Source organism: Thunnus maccoyii, chromosome 4 (genome assembly GCF_910596095.1).
Source record: "Thunnus maccoyii chromosome 4, fThuMac1.1, whole genome shotgun sequence".
Classification (NCBI taxonomy): Eukaryota; Metazoa; Chordata; class Actinopteri; order Scombriformes; family Scombridae; genus Thunnus; species Thunnus maccoyii.
In genome coordinates, this window is record NC_056536.1 from 21,221,250 (window position 1) to 21,244,111 (window position 22,862).

A 22,862-nucleotide genomic window follows, 5' to 3' on the forward strand; every position below is an offset into this window, starting at 1 on the left:
TAGCAACAACTCTTTCATCTATGTGGTCGTGATTATTATAGTTAGAATAAAAAGTTTCAAACATTTTAATCCTATCACTCAGTCATGAATCAAATATCAAAATTTGGCTCGGACTCAGATGATAAATAAATGCGTATCAGATGTACGGATGGACATTTCTTCTCTTTGCAGAGTTATAAAGGCTTCAGACAACAAAATAATTATTGACACAAATGAATCCGAAGAAAAAGATGTTTATTTGTAATCTATATAGAAATGATGCAATGTGCATCTCAAAGGGGACAACTGTGAGACAAAAATACTTTGGTACACTTGAGTTTCCAAGTAGCACAAGATTTTTATGGACAAAGCAGCACTGTACTGCGTTAGCTCCTGCACATGCTACAATTACACATGATAACAGTTCCTTCAGATTCTGTATTTATTTGTGCAAGCTTGTTTATTTAAATTATTTTAAAATTTTGCTAATGGATTTTGATAGGGCGGAGAATGCCATTGCTTCAATGAATATTGCACACTGAAAAATGTAATCCAGGCTCACAATGATCAATATTAAGAAAACACATTTCAGAGTTTTCAGTAAAATAATTAATCAGTGATGGTGTTCGTATGTTGCACAGTATAAAATTGTTACAAAAAGGCATATGTGATTTACAAACAATTCAAATTCTACAGTACAAATGCCTAAACATGAACATTTGAAACTAGAAACCAGTGCTAGTTCTGCAGAGCTGCTACTGAAATGAGCATAATTGAGAGAGCTGTCAGGATTTTTCTTTAAAAAGACGTTTTTGTACTTTTATGAAGTGATGTTCTCACAGATCCTAAAATTATGAATATTTTATATCAGATTTCTGCTCTATTTTGTCATTGTCTTAGCAGGGAGACGTGTAATCCTCTAGATACTGTATATCAAAGTTTACAATATCAAAACATTAGAAGCTAAAAATATTTCCTCCTGAAATTTGTTGCAAATGTAATTGCAATACCTTGCAACAATAAAAACAAATACTACAATAAAGGTGAAACGACATATAAAGTGCAAAGAGAGGTTTCAATAAATGCACTGGGACTGACTATAGTAGTCACACAGGCAGTGTACAAATACTCTAAAAATGCCACTTCCCTTTTCTCTGTACTTCCCCTTCCTTAGTTGTTTTTTCTTCTTTATTATTTTGTCTCAACTGATCTTTGAGGATGGATCATCTTATGAATGCATTTCTCACAGTATTTGGCCAAGGCCTTGTTTAACTTGTAACTTAAAGGATGTCAAGCAAGATTAAGTCTATACACTGCATATTGCCACTTAACATGTTACGGATATGTACTGTAAGAGATGTGGGTGGCTCGCGTCCGCCGCTAGCGGAGGTACTGTACATTCAATTTCATTTGCGGATGAACATCAACAACAAGATTAGACGTTAGCTTCGGCAACGAGACTGCCACAATCATGTGAGGATGTTTAGATGTTTTCTACCTTTTTCACGGTTAATAACTGGTTTAGTTTACTGAATTTATGAGAAACGAGAGGTTCATCTTTTCTTCTATTAAACCAAAAAAGAGCAAATTCCTCATCTCTCCGGAATCAACAGAAAGGTAGTAAACATTGAACATGTTCTATCTCAAAATACTGCCTAAACTGAGATCAGTGCCAACTACAGCGACAACAATTTTAACATCAACAATATTGATATAGTAAAAAATAAAAAAAAAATTACAAGAGAAAAAAAAATTACAACAATAATATATAACTCTCTTCATAGAAATCAAACCACAGTATCTCTAATGTGAATATACTGGACAATGTAAACCTACCATTATCAAAGTTAGCAAATATGATAATAACACAGAAAGCACATCAATCTTATTCCTCTCACAGAGAGCGCTCACATCATTGTTTCTACAATGGTGTGGGTGGGCTTGATCAAGCCATTGTTCCCATTTGGGTCCAGGGGCTGTGTCAGCTCGCTGCCCTTCAAGGTGTACTCTTTCGGGCGAGAGCTCACGCCTGACTTCGCTGGGGCTGCCACTGCTTTGATCCTCTGAGGGAAGGAGATGAGAGGTTAGACTAATGATCATCCGAAACTGGCACAGTTTAGGGCACAATTTAAAAGGGCAAACATCTTAACTTGACATGTATCATATCTGTATTTGGTCATGTTAAATAAATCAAGTCATGTCAATTTAAAACTGATTTTTTTCAATATATACACCATGGATATTTTATTAAAGGCATAGTTGGAAAATATACTTATTTGCTCTCTTGCTTGAGATAGATGAGAAGATCAATACCACTCTTATATCTGTCTATTAAATATGAATACAGCCAGCAGCAGGTTAGCTTAGCATAGCATAAAGAAGACTGGAAGCGGGGGGAAACAGCTAGCCTGGCTCTGTCCGATGGGAAAAGAATCCGCCTATCAGCACCTCCAGAAAATCACTGCCCCCTGCTAGGAAATAATCTCACACACAACCCCTCAGAAAACCAGAGATTGATTGATTGATTAATTAGTGAGCTTTAGAACAAGCAGCAACTACCACTGCTTAAGGCTGAAGCCAATACGGAAATATCGTAAAGTGCAAAGCCACCGACAACTGCTAGATGCTGGCTGCAATTGACTCCCATTCAAAGAGCATCAACTTCTCTTGAAAATTACGACATCAATAATTTTTTTCATTGGGTCACTATGGTCTCAATCTCTAAATTCAGGCCCTCTAATAAGTATGCTGATGGTCATTTTGGAAATAACTGCTCCATTAATAAGATCTGAAGACTTGTAGTTGGCAACACCCAAACAGCAGACTTGATGTCTGCTGTTTGGGTGTTGATTGACAGCTGTGACTGACAGTTTGCTGAAACTGCTGCTCTCCCCGGCTCCAGGATTCAGACTGTGTCATATTTTGGTAAGTTTAATGTTACATACAGTGACCAGATGTCCTGGTTTGTATGGGATTGTCCAGGTCTCAAGCTGGATGTCCCAAGTCCCAAAAAATATCTGTAAAAGATTGTCTTGGTTTTCACCAGCTATCATGCCGAAGAGAGAAGTCGTCTTTTCTAAAGAGCTCCATGAGGCTTATTCCTTCCTTTGTAAAGTACCCAGAAATGAAAATTCTGTGTTCTGCACACACTGAAAGAGTACATTTTCGGTCGCGCATGGTGGAAATGGCGAAATAAAAGATCATATTAAGACAGCCAAACATAAGTGGTGGTTTTCCTAAAAACTGAAAGCTCTGGAAAAAAAACTCTAACTAAGAAGAAAGACTGCAAAGTGTAAAGTACCCGTAAATCTTCTATAGGTAACGTTCTTTAAAGGCTCTTTCTTGGTTTTTGTTATTAATGAGGTGCAATTGTGATTGAATGTTTTGCTGTTTTAATCTTTTTAAACTCATGACCAGCTTGTGGCATAGCATTGTGATGTAAGTTAAAGTTATTGTTATGTTATAGCCTATAAAGTAGTTTATAGGCCACAAAGAGATTTGACCCTTGTTTTCTTTTTTTAAAAAAAAGCTATCAGAGAATGTGTCACAGTCGTCAACCGGCAGCCTGTGCTTGTGCACACTGAAAAATACCTTGCTGAGGTGCTGTCAATGCTGTTGAAAGGTGCACTCGATAGGTGTGCTAAGCGCTGAAATAATTGTCCCCCATCCTGATGAAAACACCAATGGTGCGTGCATAAGCGCGTACATGTGTGCATGCATGCATGTGCGGTACACTTCAGTGTCCCGGACTGGGCATTTGAAAATATGGTCACCCTAATGTTACCTGATTACAATACCCGCCCAGTTAGCACAATGTAACTAAAGTAGCTAACGTTAGCCCAAGCGTGCATCGCTCCATGTTCCCAGTAAACTAGCGTTCACTTTGGTCCGAGGTAGCGGGGCGTGTTTCCAGAGTTTGTTCTTTATGCTATGCTAAGGTAAGCTAACCATCTTCTTGCTCTAGCTGGACAGACAGAGTGGTTTCAATCTTCTTGTCTAACTCTCAACAAGAAAGTGAATAAGCATATTTTTCCAAAACGTCAGTGCACTGAAGGGTTGTGTCAGCTCACCTCGATCAGGGGTCCCTCAGACTGTAAGATCTTGATGACCATCACCATGGGGATGCAGATCATGGAGGTGAGGGCCAAAAACCAACCCAGGCCAATGGCCCAGTCAGGGTACAAATACACCTTGTTATAGGTCAACGGCTTGTACTTGACCAGGGAGAAGACAAAGCAGCCCTAGGAAACAAACATATGCTGCTTTTAATGCAAGCCGTGACCTTGAAAGTTCAACATTTGTCACATGTCATCAATCATATTACAATAAACTGACAGTCCAAAAGCTGCTGTTTCTCACTCACCATACAGAGGACAGGAGTGATTATGGACCAGCTCCATTTCATCCATGGGTTTGGTCTGTAGCCAATCATATCCTCAACTGCATCATAGAAATTATCAACTCCTATCCAACACAAAGAGAATAAAGAAAAATGTCAGTGCTATCATTTGTCACAGCAAAGTTTCACGTGTTATTGTTTGTTATTGTAGAATGCTCTTCATAATATATCTGCGGAAGTCAGCAGTTTTATGATCCTTATCTCTTTCTGTCTGCCATAAACTGAACCATATTTTTCCACTGGGTCATGCACCTTAGCGTTAACAGTCTCAGCTTTGTCTATTATAACTAGCATAGTAGGTCATCACATGTTCTTCTTCATTGTTGATTGTGGCTAATTATGTGCAGTACTGGTGTGGCTTGCTTTGATGTTTGTTAGAAGTAAACTCATGATGTATATGATATGTTTTATTCTATGTTCATGGTGCAGTTTTTAACATCTGGCCAGAGACTACAGATGAAAATGAGCCTTCTGGCCTACAGTAACTGTTGTTCATTTAGAGTTCTGTTGTTTTCTGTTGAGTAATGAGCAAAGTCCCTGACATATAAACAAATAATTGAAATGAAACTAGTTACCAGCAAAGCACAGCACAAAATAAAGTCCTGTGTGATGTTGGATACATTTGTTGTAGCAGAAATTGTTCTTTTACATCTTGTTAATCTTTCAATCATCTTGCAACCTCTTCAATTTATCTTGTAATCCCTTCATGGGTCCCAACACCCCACTGGTTGGGAACCACTGGTCCAGGCCACAGAGCTTTCATTTTCCCCCAACAAAAAGGTCTCTGTTAAGAGGTGCTACCGTTCTGTGTGAGTCAACCACAGTGGCATCATCAGGGTCATCATTTTGAATGATGGGGCTTTTTTGTGTGTGTACATTATACATAATAGTGGTTGCACATATAGCAGATGCATGATTTATTACAATTAAAAGAATCCGATTGGCTTTACACAAACAGAAACATGTTAACTAAACTGGTTTACGACAGAAAGAAGCAGGGTTGCTTTCACTGCAATTAAGGGATTTTCTCATTAGGCTAAATTCTTCCTTAATTAATAATAGTAGGATGCAATCTGATGGGAGGGAAGCAGGGACAGCCTCAGAATCTAGTGGAGAACCAACCCTACCCCCCTCACCACACCCCTGCACACAGTTAAAGTTATTTACTACTGACATGGAAAGAACCACAAGGACATCATTGTTTACCACCATAGAGATCATTTGTCGTTTCTTTTTTTCAGCTCTTCAGGATCATTGCTTTTAAAAACGACAAACAGAAATCTATCACAAGAGTCATTTCCACTTACCATAAACCCAGGCTACAGCAATGCATTCAAAGAATGCAACCCACAAAAGGCACACACCACTGGCTGCATAGTAGTCAAAGAGTTGAAACACATACATGCCACCCTGGAAAAAAAAGAAAAGAAGGAAAGCTGCATTAATTATCTCTCTGGTGTGTATGGAAAGAAAGAAAGTCACAGAGATGGGAGGGTGGGGTGGGGGGTAGGGGGGGCATTAAAGCAGAGGGTGGGTGGGGGTGTTGAAAGGAGTGCACAAGAATGCTGGCACCCCACCAATAGACACAGAGTTCAACAGGTGCTGAGACGTCATTGAAACACGGTTAACTGCTAAACGGAAAATGGCATTCCAAATTGTTCCATTCAGACGCACAGGATGCGGGTGGTGAATGTGTAGGAAGCCATATTTGGTCGTAACAATGCAGTGGCCAACAGGCAAGTGGAAAGTCTGCTGCGTTATCTCTGCTGTTGATCCGCATACACAAGCCTCTTTTTCCTTTTCTAAACAGGATAAGCTGAAGTAAAAGCACAGAGGCTCAGCGAGGATTGCTGTTGGTGAACTTACTTTCGTTACCATGGAGAGTCCCAGGAGATAGCTCATGAAACACATCACAGCTATAAAGATCTCTCGCCGGTAACCTTTCCTGAGGAGGGATGGATACAGGTCCACAATGGAGGTGATCTGTCCTTCCACTTCAACAAACTGTGGGGACAAAAGCAACTATTAAATTCTCAGAGGGGTGGGGGAGCGGGGGAGAAATCAATGTCTCTTTCTGTGTGCATGCATCTCTTGTTTTTTTCTCTACAAACCAGTGATTAGAGAATAAGAGCTGTCTTTGTTGGGCAGTAATGAGAATTTAAACAGGGCTCCTCTCTGCAACACTGGTTTGTTGCTACCAAGACACAACAGACACAAAACAACAGTGAATCACTGTCTCCGTCTGGCCGTCTGTGTCTCTCTTGCTCCCCTGTGTCTCCTCATTGCATCATAAGCTACATAATGTCATAACAAAATTATGAAATTCCTCCTGTTTCTCAAAGTGCAGTTCCTCATGCACATGAACAAGAACATGCTCTTTTGTTGCATGAAGACCACACAAAACTCCCTTACATAACAGTGGCATGTATGTGTGAGCGATGTTAACAATATATAGCATTCAAGGCCACAAATCTGCATGAGATTTATGGTCGAAAAGTTCACCCACACACACTCCCTCACTGGCACCATTTCTCTCATGGAAATAGCCACACTCGCATGAGTATTTACATGGGCTCAAATTTAGAGCATCTGCCTGATCTCTCAGTTGGCTGAGACGAGTAGCTGGCCATGTGCAGGACTGAGTTAGCACAGGAGTAGAATTACACTTGGAAGTAGGAAATGTGATATAGCTGGAGAATCCCTCAGGTGCACACTTGTGTTTTGTCTACTTAGATTATCTTGTCTTAATAAAAACTCTGCATCCCATCAAAGCTAGATGGCTTGCATGCAAGCTATCATAATGAATTCTACTAACTAAATGTTTGGCAGTCATCCATCAACTTCTAAAAAAAAATGAATCTGTGGTATTATGGGGTATTAAAAGGGCTTTAATCCTCACACTGTGCAGTCGAGTGTGGTAGTAAAATGCCTTTGTGGGAACAGGCTGCTTTTTTTGTCTGTCAGTTATCTGATACCTTGGAGACATGAGATGTAGATCAGAGAGACACTAAATGTGTTTTACACATTGGGGGCTGGCAGGAGCCAACTAACCCGTGGGACCAGGGAGGTGTCTGTGTAAAATGAACAGGCACTACGCCAAACAGCTATTCTGTGCATAGCTTGAAACAGACCTGGCTGTCGAGGCCCAGAAGCAGCAGCATAATAAAGAAGAGGATGGCCCAGAGGGTTGGCAGCGGCATCATGGACACAGCTTTAGGGTAGGCGATGAAGGCCAAGCCAGGACCTGGAGGGAGAACAGAGAGGGGACGGGGAGAAGGGAAAAGGACAGAATTAACAATTCTATCTGATTTCAGTTTGGACGACATAAGGGGATTGGAAAAGTAATGTAAAGATTGAGCCAGAGAGTCTGGCACTCCCAGTAATCTACAGGAAATATTATCTAATCTGGCAAACAATTGAGAGACATGGAAATGATCTAACAGGGTTGGGTGTTTATTCTTTGTTGGCCTTATGTGCTGAGTTGCTATGAGGACAGAATCCTCATAGAGTTTTTTCATGCTCTAGTGTCCTGTATGTGATTACTTGCAGGACAAATATCAACAAAGCAAATGAGAATTACAGCAAAGCCATGAACTAATTCAACAAGATAAAATAAGAGCATGAGACACAAAGTCATATAAACTAGAGCCTCAATTGAACAGCTGAGCAAAATTCAGGTCATCTTCAGAATTATGACTTTTGCATCTGTATTTTCATATATGATGAAATATTCTAACAAATAAATGATATGTACATACTGACATGCAATCACAGTCACTATCATACTATTCTCATTTGATTTCACATGATTATATTCTATTTACAGTCTAAAGATAGCAAAAGTTTAATTTTTAACTGAACAGAGCGAGCATGCTGAAAGAAGATGCATCTCCTTCAAAGTCCACATAGAGTATAAAAAGGAAAGCAGAAACAGAACCGATGGCGTCCACCTCAGGAGGTCCACAGCTTGTTAACAGAACGGGGCTTACAGTGCAGTGTTGCTGGTCACAAACATCACTGGTGATGATGAGCTCATCCCCAGTGATTGACACCTCAGGGTACCAGTGCACATTCAGTAGAGTACATACAACAGAGATAGCAATGTCCCCTGGTCAAAAAGATGTAAAGATACTACATGACATGAGCAGGTTAAGTGTGGGACCTGGTGCCATTGAGCATGGGAAGCTGTGTTGGTGCACCTGTAATAATGATAAGCTCTTTAACACCATAGTGTAGCAGTGGCTAAAACACAATAATATATATACGATGTAATCTGTCCTCAGGGGAGGTGGAACATTAATCACACTGAAGTAACAATTCTGTTTCTTTGAGGCTTTTGTTCAAGGAGTGTGCAATTGCCGATACCTCTACATTTCAGCATCATCGTTTCCGAGACTTAGATAAATTAATTAAATTACGTTTTTCTCTCATTTAAAATTTGCTGTTGTTTGACCAACTCTTTGGATAAGTTTAAGTCCGATTGTCTTTTCTTTGTTTGGCAGCAGCACCCACCATTACTGCTGCCATCACCTTGGACCCTCGTACCTGACTCTGCCACATCGGCAATGTCCACCCCTTGTTCTTGTGCCATGAAGCCCAGGACGGAAAATATTGCGAAGCCAGACACAAAACTGGTACCGCTGTTGAGGCCTCCCAGCAGCAAACAGTCCCTATGTCACACATATGTCATGGAGGTTGTTAATTAACACAGGTGGAACCGAAGTTCCCATTTTCTTTTCACGCAACCGTCTCTGACACGTGTTGCTGTCACTACTACAGTCCCACTCTCCCCCCCCGGCGGAAACTCAACTCACCTGTAGCAGTTGTATTTGTATTTGTTGTAGCTCCCCAGTGATGTCATGGCTCCCAGGCAAATGGCATAGGAGAAGAAAATCTGGGTTCCTGCGTCAATCCACACCTGAGGAGACAGACAACAAAGTGGTCATTGATTTTCACAGTGCATTCCAGATTAGGTGAGATTAACTTATTATATAATGTGTTGAAAAAATAGAAAATGTGATCATTGGCTCCTCACTATCAGCACATAAAAAGTACAAGTGATTGCTTGCATCAAGAAAGCAAAAATTTGATTAAACATATTGCAACCATTAATCAAATGGAGCTACAATATAATAACATTCACAGCTGTTTCCACATTAACAAGGCAAGACTCCAAAACACAAAATAGAAAAAATGGCAAATTGAATATGCATGATGGTATATGCATTTAACTCTTGAGCATCAATTTTATCTGAAACCTCATGAGCATCATGTACTCTATGAGCCTCAGCATTTGCAGAGGACACACAAGGGCTAGCCGATTGAGACATGTCTACTTGGTTAATCCAATCACTCATGAACAATTATGTAATCGAGTTATATAACCAAATAAAAAAGAAGAAAAAAATCCTTTCCATGTAAAACTTTTCATTTAGACTACAATTTAAATGACAACACATCCTTAATACCAGGAAACAAGAGGTGAGGGGGAGTTTAACAGAGAGAAGAGGAGAAGCAGAATTTCCAGTCCTACCTCTGGATCCTGTAGGCGGGTCACGTTAGGGTAAAGGTAAAATTTGATCCCCTCAGATGCCCCTGGCAGGGTCACGCCACGTATCAGCAGCACAATCAGCATCACAAACGGGAAAGTTGCTGTGATGTACACCACCTAGACAGGACAAAGTAATAATTAGACAAAATACTGAACAACTTATGACTCATTAACCTTTAGATATAATGGGATAAACACTTCTTCCATTTCTAACTCATATTTATTTTTAATCATCATCATCATAAATGTGCCAGCCATCAAGATGTTAGATTAGCCTTTAGCTAACTGTCTTTTAGACTGCAGGACAAAAGAAACACTTGTTCTTGTTATCTAGAAAAAATCCCATCTTGCTTAGATGTTTTCACAGACAAATGGTCTGTGAACAGTGACGCACACTGCGTACATAAGTCATAATGAGGGTTTAAGATGGAACTACAGGTTCTCCAGTAGAGCATGAAGCAGTACCCTTACTGCAAAAAACTCACTTTCTGAGTTGCTATGTGGTTAAAGATTAAGGGTAATCGTTTTAAGGCACACTTGTCAGATCAATAAAAACCCCACAAATAGGTCTTAATAGAGTTAATAATTTTCCTCACAGAGTTCTTCCTGTTGGCTCTGGCCCAGAAACAGAAAGAGGGCTAAGGTGCGGCAGTCAACTGTATACAGCCGACAGAGAGTCTGGCCAAAAAGTAACATCCTGGACAGCGCAGAGGCTCATGTCTCTAAATCAACCAAATTAGCTTGGTTTCCAGGCATGTGGGTTTTCTCCGAGCAACAGTGTTTTGTCACTGACTTGTTGAGGTAAAAGTAAAGGCCAAATGGCATCCAGGCAACACAATAAGTACAGGATGTGTCTACGCCTCAGCACTCACTTTCCCAGTGGACTTGACTCCCTTCCAGATGCAGAAGAAACAGATAACCCACACTGCTAGGAGACACAGGGCCAGGTCCCACTTCAGGGGCCCTATGTCCTCGATCCCAGAGGAGATGCTCAGGACGTTGCGTCTATAGAGGATACAGAGGCGCATAACAGCTTAATAGCAGTTTGTGGGAACACACAGACTTCACACAGAATTTTCAAAAATGTCGAAGTCATGTGACTTGTGATAATTGTAAATCATGACCATGACAGACTATGGGGATTCAGAATTTTCAAACACACCCCCAAGTCATGTGACTTGTGATAATTGTAAATCATGACCATGACAGACTAATTAAAAATGAAAGGACAATAAAAGTGGGAATCAAACAGGCACATGACTGCAGCCTTTCTGTGTTTCTACTGCTCTTGCCTGTCCAAGTCTGAATATACTGTAATGATGAGAAGACTGTTTGGAAAAGCTTCGAAGCTGGAACCTTTAAGTGTCTGACGCAGCATAAACACTTCATATTTAGTACTGTTTGTTGTGATGAATTGTCATCAAATTCAAACATTTGACAAAGCAAATGGGCATGAAAAAGATTTGGATTTTCCAGGTATTTCAGTTCAGTTTGACAACTTACGTAAAACACTGTGCTGCATTCATATAAAAGGCAGTACAAATACTGTTTATAATAAACTGTCAGAGAGCTGAAAGTACGTTATGAAAGTAAACTGTGCCTGTTCAAACACATTTACGCAAGGAGGATAAAGGGGCAGTGTTACTTTAGTATATTTGCGTCTGTGTGTGTGTGTCAGTTAGGTATGCTGTCAGTGAATACTCACTCCCAGAACTCTGTGACAGGGGAGGTAAAGTTGGTAATGTTGGCTGCCAGCCACAGGGTCTTGTTCTTGCGGACTGTGTCCTCTATACAGAATTCTGTGTTCCAGGGCTGCTTGCATTTTGCCCAGGGGAGCTCAGGCTGAAAGCACTGAAACAGGTAGTAGAGTCCCCAGGCCAAGATCACAATGTAGTAGATATTCAGTAGAGATACGATCACGATAGAGGCGTAGCCAATACCTGGAGAGAAAAAGAGAGAGGGAAGATTTTAACATGAACTCAAGATATCATCCAAGACAATGTAATGATTTCAATTTTTAAAATCACATTTTGTAATTACGCTTTTGATTGTGTGATAGCTTAGTTTAAAGAGCAAATTAAACCTGCAATAACTGGGTTTTTTTGGCCACTTGGGGGCAGCAGAGACAAACTGTGAATACAACGTTAACATATCACTTTTTAAAGGTCCAGTGTTTAGAATTTAGTGGCATCTAGCAGAACGGACTTGGCAGAAATGGAATATAATATTCAGTAGCCCAGAATGGACAAACCCAACACTGGCTCTAGAGAGGGCATGTCTGCGAGTTTCATGGCCGCAGTTGATTGCAATCTACAACCTCACCGCTAGATGCCATTAAATTCTACACACTGGTCCTTAAGTTGATAGAATTAGCAAACAGTTTTCTATTTACACATCAAGCAGATTTGGAGCAGCATTATCATATAAAGTGTTTCTGTCCACCTGCTTAATGTATGTCCAATATTTACTCTCCTTTTAGCTCCTTTTAGTTTTTGGTCTCCACCAACTCCTGAGAGAAATATCTGACCCTTTAGCTGCTAATGCTAGTTGTTCCTTTGTCTTCGTCTGTCAATAAAACCAGGAAACCACAAAAATTAGACGCAAAACCGTTCCATAGATAATGTTACTATGTAACTGCTGGATGTGTAAATAAGCAACTGTTTGCTAATAAGTTCAACATATCAACTTAAAAGGTGATGATATGTCAATGTTGTACTCACAGCTTGTTTCTGCTGCCCCCAAGTGGCCAAAAAAACAGTTAATGCAGGTTTAAAGAAACAATCTTGTTTTTTGTCCGACCTCCACCTTCTCACCATGCTACAGTGATGTAGAAGTGTACTCAAGGGTGTGTCAGTACACCGTGACATCACTGTGACAATCCTGACCACACTTAACGACACCCGTCAGTGACAGCGGGTGCAGTCAGAGGTGCAACACACTTGAAACTTTCAATCATAGATTTTCAGCCTGGTGTTAAATGACTCTTTAAATGATGACTGCGCTCGAGTGAGGTGAAAACTGCTGCTATCATAAACATAAATAAATAAATAATAAACTCTTTACCTCATTAAATCAAAGGCAGGGAAACTTCCCCATCTGGGTCTACTATCTTTTGTTATAATGTCCTTAGTGTTTTTATGCTATTTTTAGACGACTTTGCCACGAACCTGTACACAGAAATCCCCGGTCCCTCTTACACTGCACAGGAGTATTTTTAAACTCATCATCTCTTTCGCCCCCGCCTCCTCATTCCCACATTCCAAATGTAATCTGATAGACAAGTCAATGCTGTGACAGGTGTGTGTAAGTGTCAATCAATCAATAAATCACGTTTATTTGTCACATGTGACTAATCATATAAAGTACAATCACAGTAAAATGTAATCCCATTGGTTCCTTCAATTCGTGTATGTGTGCGGTTGATTGTGTGCTACTGAACAGCAAATAAAGTTATAAATTCTCTGTGTGATAAAAACCTGTGAAGGCGAGCAGGGGTGGGTGGGGGGGGAACAATGGGGATGTGTGATTGGCCAGTTTGCGGCCGCTTGTGTGGACTTTCTCTGCTGTGCCAGACGCTGTGCCAGATGGAAAGACAGCAGCCTCAGCGTTCCTTGAATAGTGGAGACTATCGGCAGCTGCCAGATATCCGGTGGCGTGCAGTTTCCTCTCTTTTCATGTGACGTATCTCATGTGAACATGAGTAAGACGGCAGCTGCTGAGGGTGTGGTGCCTCAGTGCTTGTCTACAGCTGTCACTCAAAGGTTGAGGCTGCACCTAGGTGTCTTAAGTGTAAATAGCCCATGGAGATCTCATGTCAAGAGATAACCCTGACAACACTGTCACAGAGGACATACAGTCTTTATAATATCCTATAAGTCGATTCTCTCTGCAGCTCCATGTCAACAAAAACGCTCTTTTCACGCAGACCTGCTGAATGAGACTGTACCCATCGCTAGGCAACTTGATTTTTTTTCCTAGTCTGTTTCCATGGCAACCAAGAACTCATCAATCCATTACATGCACCCGATCTGCAATCTAAGTGCAGTGTGTGTTGCGTTATTTGAGTCTGACTCTACTACTATCATTCATCTTCCATGATCCTCCATGTTCAGCACTTTGAATGTTCAGCTCCTACTTCACTGTGCTGCGTAATGTTTACACAAAACGAAGCAGCCTAATGAGGTACAACTGGTCTAATTACACCGGGAGAGAGACACTTCAGCAGAATGTAGCGTCTGTGCACAGACAGCATTATGGATGCTGCACTGAAACAGTTCTTGTTCTGACAAACAAGGCTTTTACCTTGTGTTTAATATTAAATGATCTTGTCAAGGGGGATTTGAGCTGTGATGCAGAGTCTGTCTCTCTGTCTGTGTTTGAATATGTGCAACGTTGATGTGTTTGGACTAACCAGTGAAGATTGGGCAGAGTTTGGCCCAGCAGGTGATCCCTCCTTCAGAGGTGTACTGGCCCAGTGCAACCTCCAGGAAGAACACAGGCAGGCCACCCCCAAACAGGAAGATGAAGTAAGGGATGAGAAACGCACCTGGGGAAACGAATACAGAAATCAAATACCTTCTCACTACATTCACCATGCTTTGCCTCAACATCTGCTATGCATCTTCTGCTTACCTCCACCGTTTTTATAACAAAGGTATGGGAAGCGCCAGACGTTTCCTAATCCGACAAAGCCTCCGGCCACAGACAGGACAAAGTCGAGCTTACTGGCCCACTTCTCCCTCTGAGGAGCCTTGCCTTCAGCTTCATCCTCGGGCCGCGTGCCTGGGCTCTTCCCCGGTGAAGGTTTCAGGGTGTCCTTGTGAAAGTCCTTCAGGCATTGGAGCTTCTCTTTTTGTGCCATGCTATAGGGGACAAAAAGGAAAAGGGCATGTAGATGAAGAGAGAGACAGAGAATGAGACCAAGGTGAGCAGGATAAGACAAAGATAGGGAGGAGCATTAAGGAGATAATGCGGTCTCCTGATTGCGTTTCAGCGTGCTGTGTAACCAATAAGTACATGATACACAGTACTATGTTGCTAATCTTACTAAGCTGAACAACTGATGCATGGAGGTCATTCAGACTGGAGAAATGTTTGGGTAGCTCATTTACACTGAAACAGAAAGCTAAATTTGAAAATGGAAAATAAATGCAAATATGTGTTGTGCAATCCAGTAACAGGGAAAATACCCACTGTGTTTCTTTATCTGCCTCAATCAATCAATCTATGAATGAAAGTGTCTATATATTATATGCATGATCCAGATGGAACACAGCTGAAAATGTACCTCACCCAGCACATTTGCACAACACATTAACATCAGTGTTTTTGATTCTGGTGTTCATGTGACTCTGTTTTCCAACTTTACTCTGTGTCTCGAGGTGGATTTTTCTGCACAGAGGGGGACCTATTGTCACTGAAGGAAAAGGAAGGGAATGTTTGGACACGATACACCCTTTCAAGACCTCGCCTGAACCTGAAGGAAAGTTTTCTCTTTTGGTAGTGTCTCAGCAACAAATTGGTCCACCGTAATCCAAATTTAGAGAGGAAGATCCCCCTGCATTACCAACACCCCGGCCACTCCTCTCAAGACGATACAGCAGCTTAAGTTCACTTGAGTGTTTACACTGTAAACCGCCTTTCCAAGAAAGACGGGATTTGTTATTACAGACCAAGGTATCCTATTTCCCGGCATGAGCCAAAGGGGGGAGAAGACAGCGTAATAGGCCAGGAATAACTGTGAGGGACATGTCAAGACTGAATGTGATTTAAGCTCCCAGCTGGCACATAATGAACGTTTCTGAACAAAAGGCGGGCGATCAAAAAGCTATAATTAATTGTAAGCTATGAGATTCATTGTAATGCTAGCCAGAAAGGATTCCTCTTCTTTCAAGCTCGCCTCAGATAGAGAAGAAGTTGGCAGAGCAGCATTGCATACTTCCCCTTAACTCTTACGGGCCACAGAATGAATTCAGACGGAGCTCAGATAAAAGAGAAAGTTGTACAGAAAAGAGTCAAACCTCCAAAAATGTATCTGAGTTTTGTTCTTGTTGAGAACAAAGTGTAACAATTTAAAAATGTACATTTAAATGTATAAAATGATTAACAAGTAAGTAAAAATCCTCACAACGATGACGGTGAAAATAACAACTTTTACCCAAACCCTAACTCATCTCTCTGGAATGGGCACTTTCGTAAGCAACCCCTTTAGGAAGAAACCTACCTTGAAATGATTCACATTCCTACTGGGAACTACGTGTGTCTTCTCACTTAATCAAGATTTGAACAACAATCCGCCCCTACCATCTGTCTGTGCACACTCTATCCCATCAATTTCTAGGATTTCTCTCTTCCTGTTATGCATGACAGGTCAACTTGAACTGCTTTCCATTCTCAAACCTCATTACATAACTGGATCAGTTCTTGGCCACTCTGTTTCTCATCCTGTCTTTCTTTCTCTCTCTTTTTTTTTACCCCCCTTTTCTCTCTCGTCTGTTCAGCGTATGCTTTCACCTGCTTGCATGGTGCTGGGAGTCTGTCTGCCTGCCAGATAAGAGTTAATGCAAACTGTCCTTGGGATTTAATCCAGACACACTTGAGAAGAAATTCCTTAATCTTATAAAAAAACATCTCAGCACAACATGAGCATTGCTATAATCCTCACTGATGTTCACTGAGGTTAATTCACTGTTTCTTTCTACTTAGGAATCCTGATAAAGATCACAAAAAAACAACGATAAAATCTATTTGCATTTCTTCCTCTATTTATTTAACCTTTTAACATACAAACAGACACTTACATTATCAACAGATGCATTCAACTGATTTTAATTTGACTATTTTTAAGTCCATTAGAAAGAAAAACACACACATACACATACAGACTCTGAGAAAAAACAGTTCTCCTTTCAGCAAAGTAATCTAGAAAACTTACATTTCCTTCATGGCTGCGTTTATGTATAGAGTTCCTCTCTCTCAGCTGTCACCATTCCTCTGTACTGAATGCCTTTATGCCGACACGGGTCACAAGAAGTGGAGCTGACAGCAGGGCCCGCCCCTTGGCTAAAGACAATTAAATCCAAAGTGGAGATTGGACGCAGCTTCGCAGTGACAGACAACTCAGGTACCAACGTGGGAGACTGTAAATTTCCACTTCCCACTACTCCCTGCCCACAAACACACACCCACAGCCAAGTGGTGGGGGATAAGCGTCAGTGTCACACATGCACACATACACACACACACACTTCTTATTCATGTTGGAGACACAGAGGACAAGTCAGAAGAAGAGAAAGGGTGGGCTGGTCCAACACTTGGGGGGAGGTTGGTCTTGAATTATGATCTGGTACAACTGGATGAACTGAAGGCAGCATTGATAGTTTAACTGCCCTTTTTTTTTTTTTTTTTTTTTTACTGTTGCTGAAACAGCTCTAAAATATGAAGCATGGTTTAATAGCATGCCCCTCATAACATCACCACACCATGTCCCAAGCATCTTTGTGTGAAAACTATTTTTAATCATAAGTATGCTGTGATAAATTTCTGGTATGCAGGGCTTTTGGAATCACTGTCTGTTCTTTCACGACATGTGGTTTATTATCTGGGCAATGTAAACCAGTACAGTATCAGCTTATAACAATGCCTAATATGGTAATGTATCTCCTCTGCTTGTCCATGGTCTGTTTAGATACCATTCACTGCTCCAAGAGCTCACAATGGCCGGACAAAGACCGGTATGCAAGAGTCAATTAAAAACTGATGAATTCCTCCGCAGGATTTGTTAAATAGGGGACAAGGATCAGCTGATAACAAGCTGCCTCTTAAACACTGGACACACACACGTACACACACCTTTGAGACCTCTTAGCCTCGCACGACGCCATAATCCATCATATTTTTGTCAGTGTCATGCTCTATATGCTATTTTGGTTGTGTAACCTTTAACAGACACTGTCTCTTCTATTGTGTGAGACACCACAGGATTTTTATTTTATCACTAACTGAGTGTAGATGCTTGTTTGATGTGAGTCATCAGATCTTGTAAAATCAACAGAGCCGCTTAGTAAAGTTCAATCTTGCAGTGTTTGCTCATCCGCTACAGAGAGACTGTGAGAGGTAAAAAGTCAACATCATATTGTCAAACTGCATCTGTATTAATGCAAATTGTAGCTATAAATATGATCCAATCTTGCACCTTGAAACAGAAGTTTTTTTCTTGAAACCAGCATAAGTTTAGTTTTATACGATTTGATCGAGTGAGTTTTGGATTTAAAGGGACTCTTCTTCTGTTTATGATGATCCGATATGTTATATAAGAGGAGCATATTTGTGTGCAAGTGAGTGACTTTGTGTTTGGGGAGAAGAAATCACAGTGTTATTTTACATTATTAAATGAAAAAACACAATCAAACAACATTATGTTTTAATATATCAGAAAAAATATACCTGTCTTAACGTTTGAATTACTTTTAGTTTATTAATATGTGAAAAGATGCTTACAGTATGGGTAGAGATATTCATGAGCTCATTTCAGGCTAAAATATTAAACAAATAACTAGGAGAGTTGCACTTTTACAATCAACAGTGGCTGAAATTGTTGTGTTATTAATAAACTACGCTTTATTCTGCAGGAGGACCTTTAGGAAACCCCCTACAGACCCATGGAAGAGTCATGAGGTCCACAGTCTGGGAACTTTGTTTTCATCACCAGCAGCCAAAAAAGTGCAGCGACCCCTCGGTTTTATCCTGATGAGAGGACGGATTGGGGTTATTAAAGGACGCATGTCAATCAATCATACACTGGTGCGGGCAGAGGCAGAAGTAGGTTAAGTATTTGCCACTAAGCATAAGATATAAGCTAGTAAACGTCTTAGTGCATCAGACCTACTTCAACAGACTCTCATTCACTCATTCTCATTCAGTGGACTCAGTCACTCACTCGATCATTCATCCATTCACATGATGATGACTTGTGATTGCGGAAGGTTGGGGTGTGAAGGTGCAGCTGGAGCCTGCTATAGCAGACAGAACAGTCAGAAAACATTTTTTTTTTCCACGTGCATCACATGTCCCTGAGAAGCCCAGATGTGCCTGAACGCATCACAGCAGCCCTCCAAAAAATGATCAAACAGAAACGAGAGACAGAGTCTTATCAGCTATAAACACAGGAAACGGGGTTCAAAGGCCAAAGCTGCCTCCTTTTTTATAACCAAAAGCAGGGTTAAAACGCAGGATATCATTTCTTAGCAGAAGCATCATGGAAATAATTTATCATGTCTAAGAAAAAGAGAGAAAACATGATCTGTTTACTTCTTAGAATAAAATGAGGCAGCATGCTTACTGCCCAACATCAAAATAATGTCACAAATAACATGTCTGGCTGTTATATTGAATATAAAATGGTAAATAAAAATCAATCATCCAATACAGGACAGTTTAAAAGCAGATACTATAGTTTTCTATCACACATTAGGTTATTTTCTTGCAATTTATAATATAAACATTTAACCTCATTTAATGATTTTATCTGTAAATATAAGATAATGGATTACCTGTCCACTTAGTTTTACTGAGCAGCCTGTAGTTCCTTGTTTTGTAGTCTACGTTTAACGCTGAGTGACACAATTTCATCTATTTCCCTGTGTGACCATTGTTTCTGTGAGCTGGTGGTTGTTCCTATCAGTTTGAGTGGAAAATCACCAGCTTCTTCATGCAACAACCTCTTAAAGCGACAGCCTCCCTCTGTCTGCTTTCACCTGATTCACTCACCCACTGTGGAGCTACTGACTGATAATAACGAGCAAAACAACATTTTGGGGACATTTTTGTGAATTACCACTCACAGTGTGTTCTTATCACATTTACATAGGCCTAGAAGATTTAGATATATTCAGTTGCAACGTCTGTAAATGATCTGCAGAAACTCACGTGCTGCCTGCAGTTACTGAACATTTCACAGAAAGGTTCCGTGTGAACCCCTCGCACTTTATACTGGTAAGAAATTGTGGAGCAAATGATAAAAAATAAATAAAATGAAATAAAATAAAATAAAATAAAATAAAATAAAACAAAATAAAATAAAATAAAATAAAATAAAATAAAATAAATTAAAAATAATAATAATGATACAAATGGAAATAAAAGATTAAATTTGGTACCACTTTCTAAAAAGGCAACATTTATAAAGGACTATGATTAATGGTCAATAAACCATTTATAACATTAATAAGTTGTTGATGAATGAATTGTCCTGCAGATCATCTTCAACCATTAAAAAATATTTTATAGAAGTAATGTATGTAAGTACGTATGGTCAGTCTAACCAGTCAAAATGAGTTTTCACAACCTGGCAACCCAAACATTGCTTCAGTAGTTTATAACTGATCTATAAAGCATTAGCAAATAATTTATTAACCATCATTAGTTACAATCTATGAACCCTTTATAAAGAGTGCCTTATTAGAAAGTGGCATAATTTCTTTTTGTTTGTTTTTTTGCTAAACTGAAAATGTATTTATTTAAATTACTATTTAAACGCTATATTTCACAGCATATCTGAGGAGTGTCAGACGCACTTCTTCAGTATGAGGAACATCATGCAACGTGGAATATTTCTAATCTATGCCAATGCGACCTAAAAAAATGATGAAAATAATTGTACAATATTACACTGTAGTGCATATTGTTCACATGCAGTGTAGTATTGTCTTAATCCGGAGCATCAGCCATGCCAAACAGATGGCAGGATGGCAGGAACACGTGTCTGTGTGTCATGCATTGCAGGTAAGTGTGTCTTTCTTTGAGTGCCAAGACGATGCCCTCTAACACGATCAAAGCCTGTTTATCAGAAGGTCCATAAGGAGTGATTTTCCAGATAAACCTTCATCAACTGTTTACAGTGAGTCTCTTGTACAAATAGAACAGTTAGTCCTTCATGAGTTACTTTAATTAGATTGTTAGTTCACTTTTCTGAAGCAGGAAGTGAAGTTATGTTGACTAATCTTGAGATTTTAAAAAAAATATTGAACTAGCAATGAAGCAAAGTGTTTTATTGTGCAATTTTCTTTTTAGAAAAGTGCACACAAATCAAATTACAGGAAAGAACGGGCTGTTTTGTTCCTTATTCTTCTGCGTTTGCTTTGACTTGCGTGATTCCTCATTAGCCTTTAGAAGCAACATCTCGTGTCAGCCTTGCAAAGAAAAGGGCATTTCAAAGCCACCCAGTCCCCTTGAGTTTCAGTGATGGTTTCACCCTGCAGAGAACAAAAGCTCTGTCAGCAGGACAACTGCTTTCTGATGCCTAAAGGGCGAAATGGCCAGGAAACAGGAAAGTGACTGGAAAAAAATGCAAGTTTGGACGCTCACTGTTTGTAACTGTGACAAAAACAAACCTTGAATCTCAAGTAGCCGAACACACACGGAGGAGAAAAAAAAAAAAAAAAGCTTTATCTAACTTGTGTCAAGTCACAACAGCAGGCATGTTCAGAGAGGAAACATTGTACTTTGAAATCATTCGGACTCAGTTTTTACATCTCTTATAAAGCCATAATCACACACTATTTGGAATCCTTGCAGCAGTTTTGATGCATCTACTCGCAGAAGGCCGCCTGATTGTTTACACTGAAGAGTTCGGGGACAGAGGTTGTTGTCCTAGATAGATTTAGCCTGTCTTTTGTTAGAGGTCTGTCTAAGGGCAGGCCAGTCACATGGTAACAGTGTAATCCTGTCTCACATGCAGACGCTGTTTGTATCTCTGCAGAGCCGGCCATGTTCTCTTCCACTGGCAACCTTGTGACTCACCTCAGGTGGAACATTATACACAAACAAACAAGATAGAGGCATGAAGGAAGACATGCACACTCAGATATGTATCAGAAAAATAAAACCACTATCTCCCCTGCAGCATGTTGCTCCTGCACACATAAGGGCCAGATATATTCACCCGGTTTGTCAGAGAGCCCGATGTCTTTGACAAAGCTGACTAATAGGACCACTGCTCGCTTGCTTGTCTCTGCCCCGGCTGCTAATACTTCAAGGGAGCATGTAAGGCTTAATCCCATATTACCGTGGCTATGTTAAGTGTAAGCATCTGACTGTCACACACTTCCAAGAGGAGCCTCCATGCTGAGCAGGGAGATAAACAGAATTCCTGCTTGATAAGCTTGAGCTGCAATCAGTGTTGTCATGAAACTTTATAGGCATCCTCAGCCTGGTATTTACATGGCATGTCAGTGGAAAAATGGGGGAAAGTGACTGGCTGCTGAAGTGCTCTCATTTCAAGACAATCCTATAAAGAGATCGTCTTGGCGGCAACCTTTAGTTCAATTTAGTGCGTGCGTAGTCTTTACTGTGCCATTTCTTACATAATGGCTGGCTGGGACTATACAACCCTGGTGTGAGTCCTAAGTCTGTCTAATGAAATTTAAACAGACTTCCTGCTATGCCAGACTATGACTGAAACTGCAGCATACGGACAAAAATAATGCTTACATACATGTTATGTGCGTGTAAATTTCACACAATGTTGTTTTTTTCTGTGTGTGGGAATATAAAAGTTGGGTATCTGAGAAGTATAGGAGACAGAGTCAGGGAGTGGAAGAGAGAGCCAAAGCTTTTCAGGTCGGTCTCTGGCTAAGTACGGGCTTACCACTCTCTCTCCCAGGTGGTAATCCCTAACTAATAGCAAATTAGGATATTGGCAGTGACAGCAGCAGTGAGTATGTCTTCCTATACTTGAGGACAAGGTCGCAAATGTGCAGGTCCATCACAGAATACAACACAGTTATGGCTATAACACCTTTAAGACAGATGTTGAACTAGATCTTGTAGTGAAGAGATCGCAAACGATGTGGTAGAATTACTCTATAAGATCCAGGAAAAATACTCTAGTATTCAAAATTTGATTAATTGTATGTCATTGTTATGTCACTGTAT

At 40.3% G+C, this 22,862-nt stretch overlaps 1 protein-coding gene across 2 annotated transcripts; it reads right to left on the reverse strand.

The window, feature by feature from the left end:
* Positions 1-217: 217 nt before the first annotated feature.
* LOC121895564 (sodium- and chloride-dependent taurine transporter-like) lies at positions 218-19,623 on the reverse strand. Of its 2 annotated transcripts, XM_042408845.1 has the most exons (15): positions 19,481-19,623; positions 16,864-16,991; positions 14,562-14,791; positions 14,341-14,475; positions 11,635-11,869; positions 10,802-10,934; positions 9,912-10,046; positions 9,193-9,296; positions 8,924-9,048; positions 7,510-7,622; positions 6,245-6,382; positions 5,686-5,788; positions 4,343-4,443; positions 4,050-4,220; positions 218-2,042 (listed from the first exon to the last, which is right to left on the reverse strand). In XM_042408845.1, the coding sequence occupies exons 2-15, from the start codon at positions 16,872-16,874 to the stop codon at positions 1,887-1,889; spliced, it is 1,890 nt and encodes a 629-aa protein (XP_042264779.1). In that variant the 5' UTR covers positions 16,875-16,991; positions 19,481-19,623; the 3' UTR covers positions 218-1,886. The 2 variants fall into 2 exon arrangements, with proteins under 2 accessions (XP_042264779.1, XP_042264781.1); XM_042408847.1 differs by lacking the exon at positions 16,864-16,991 and having other exon boundaries at positions 19,481-19,622.
* Positions 19,624-22,862: the final 3,239 nt, after the last annotated feature.

What these genes read in the sequence shown, in the direction of transcription:
- LOC121895564 (XM_042408845.1), bottom strand. An exon ending in TACAAATACAACTGCTACAG is followed by an intron (nt 9,049 to 9,192) that starts GTGAGTTGAGTT and finishes TGTGTGACATAG; the next exon opens with GGACTGTTTGCTGCTGGGAG. An exon ending in CTGAGGGACCCCTGATCGAG is followed by an intron (nt 2,043 to 4,049) that starts GTGAGCTGACAC and finishes TCCTTCCCTCAG; the next exon opens with AGGATCAAAGCAGTGGCAGC.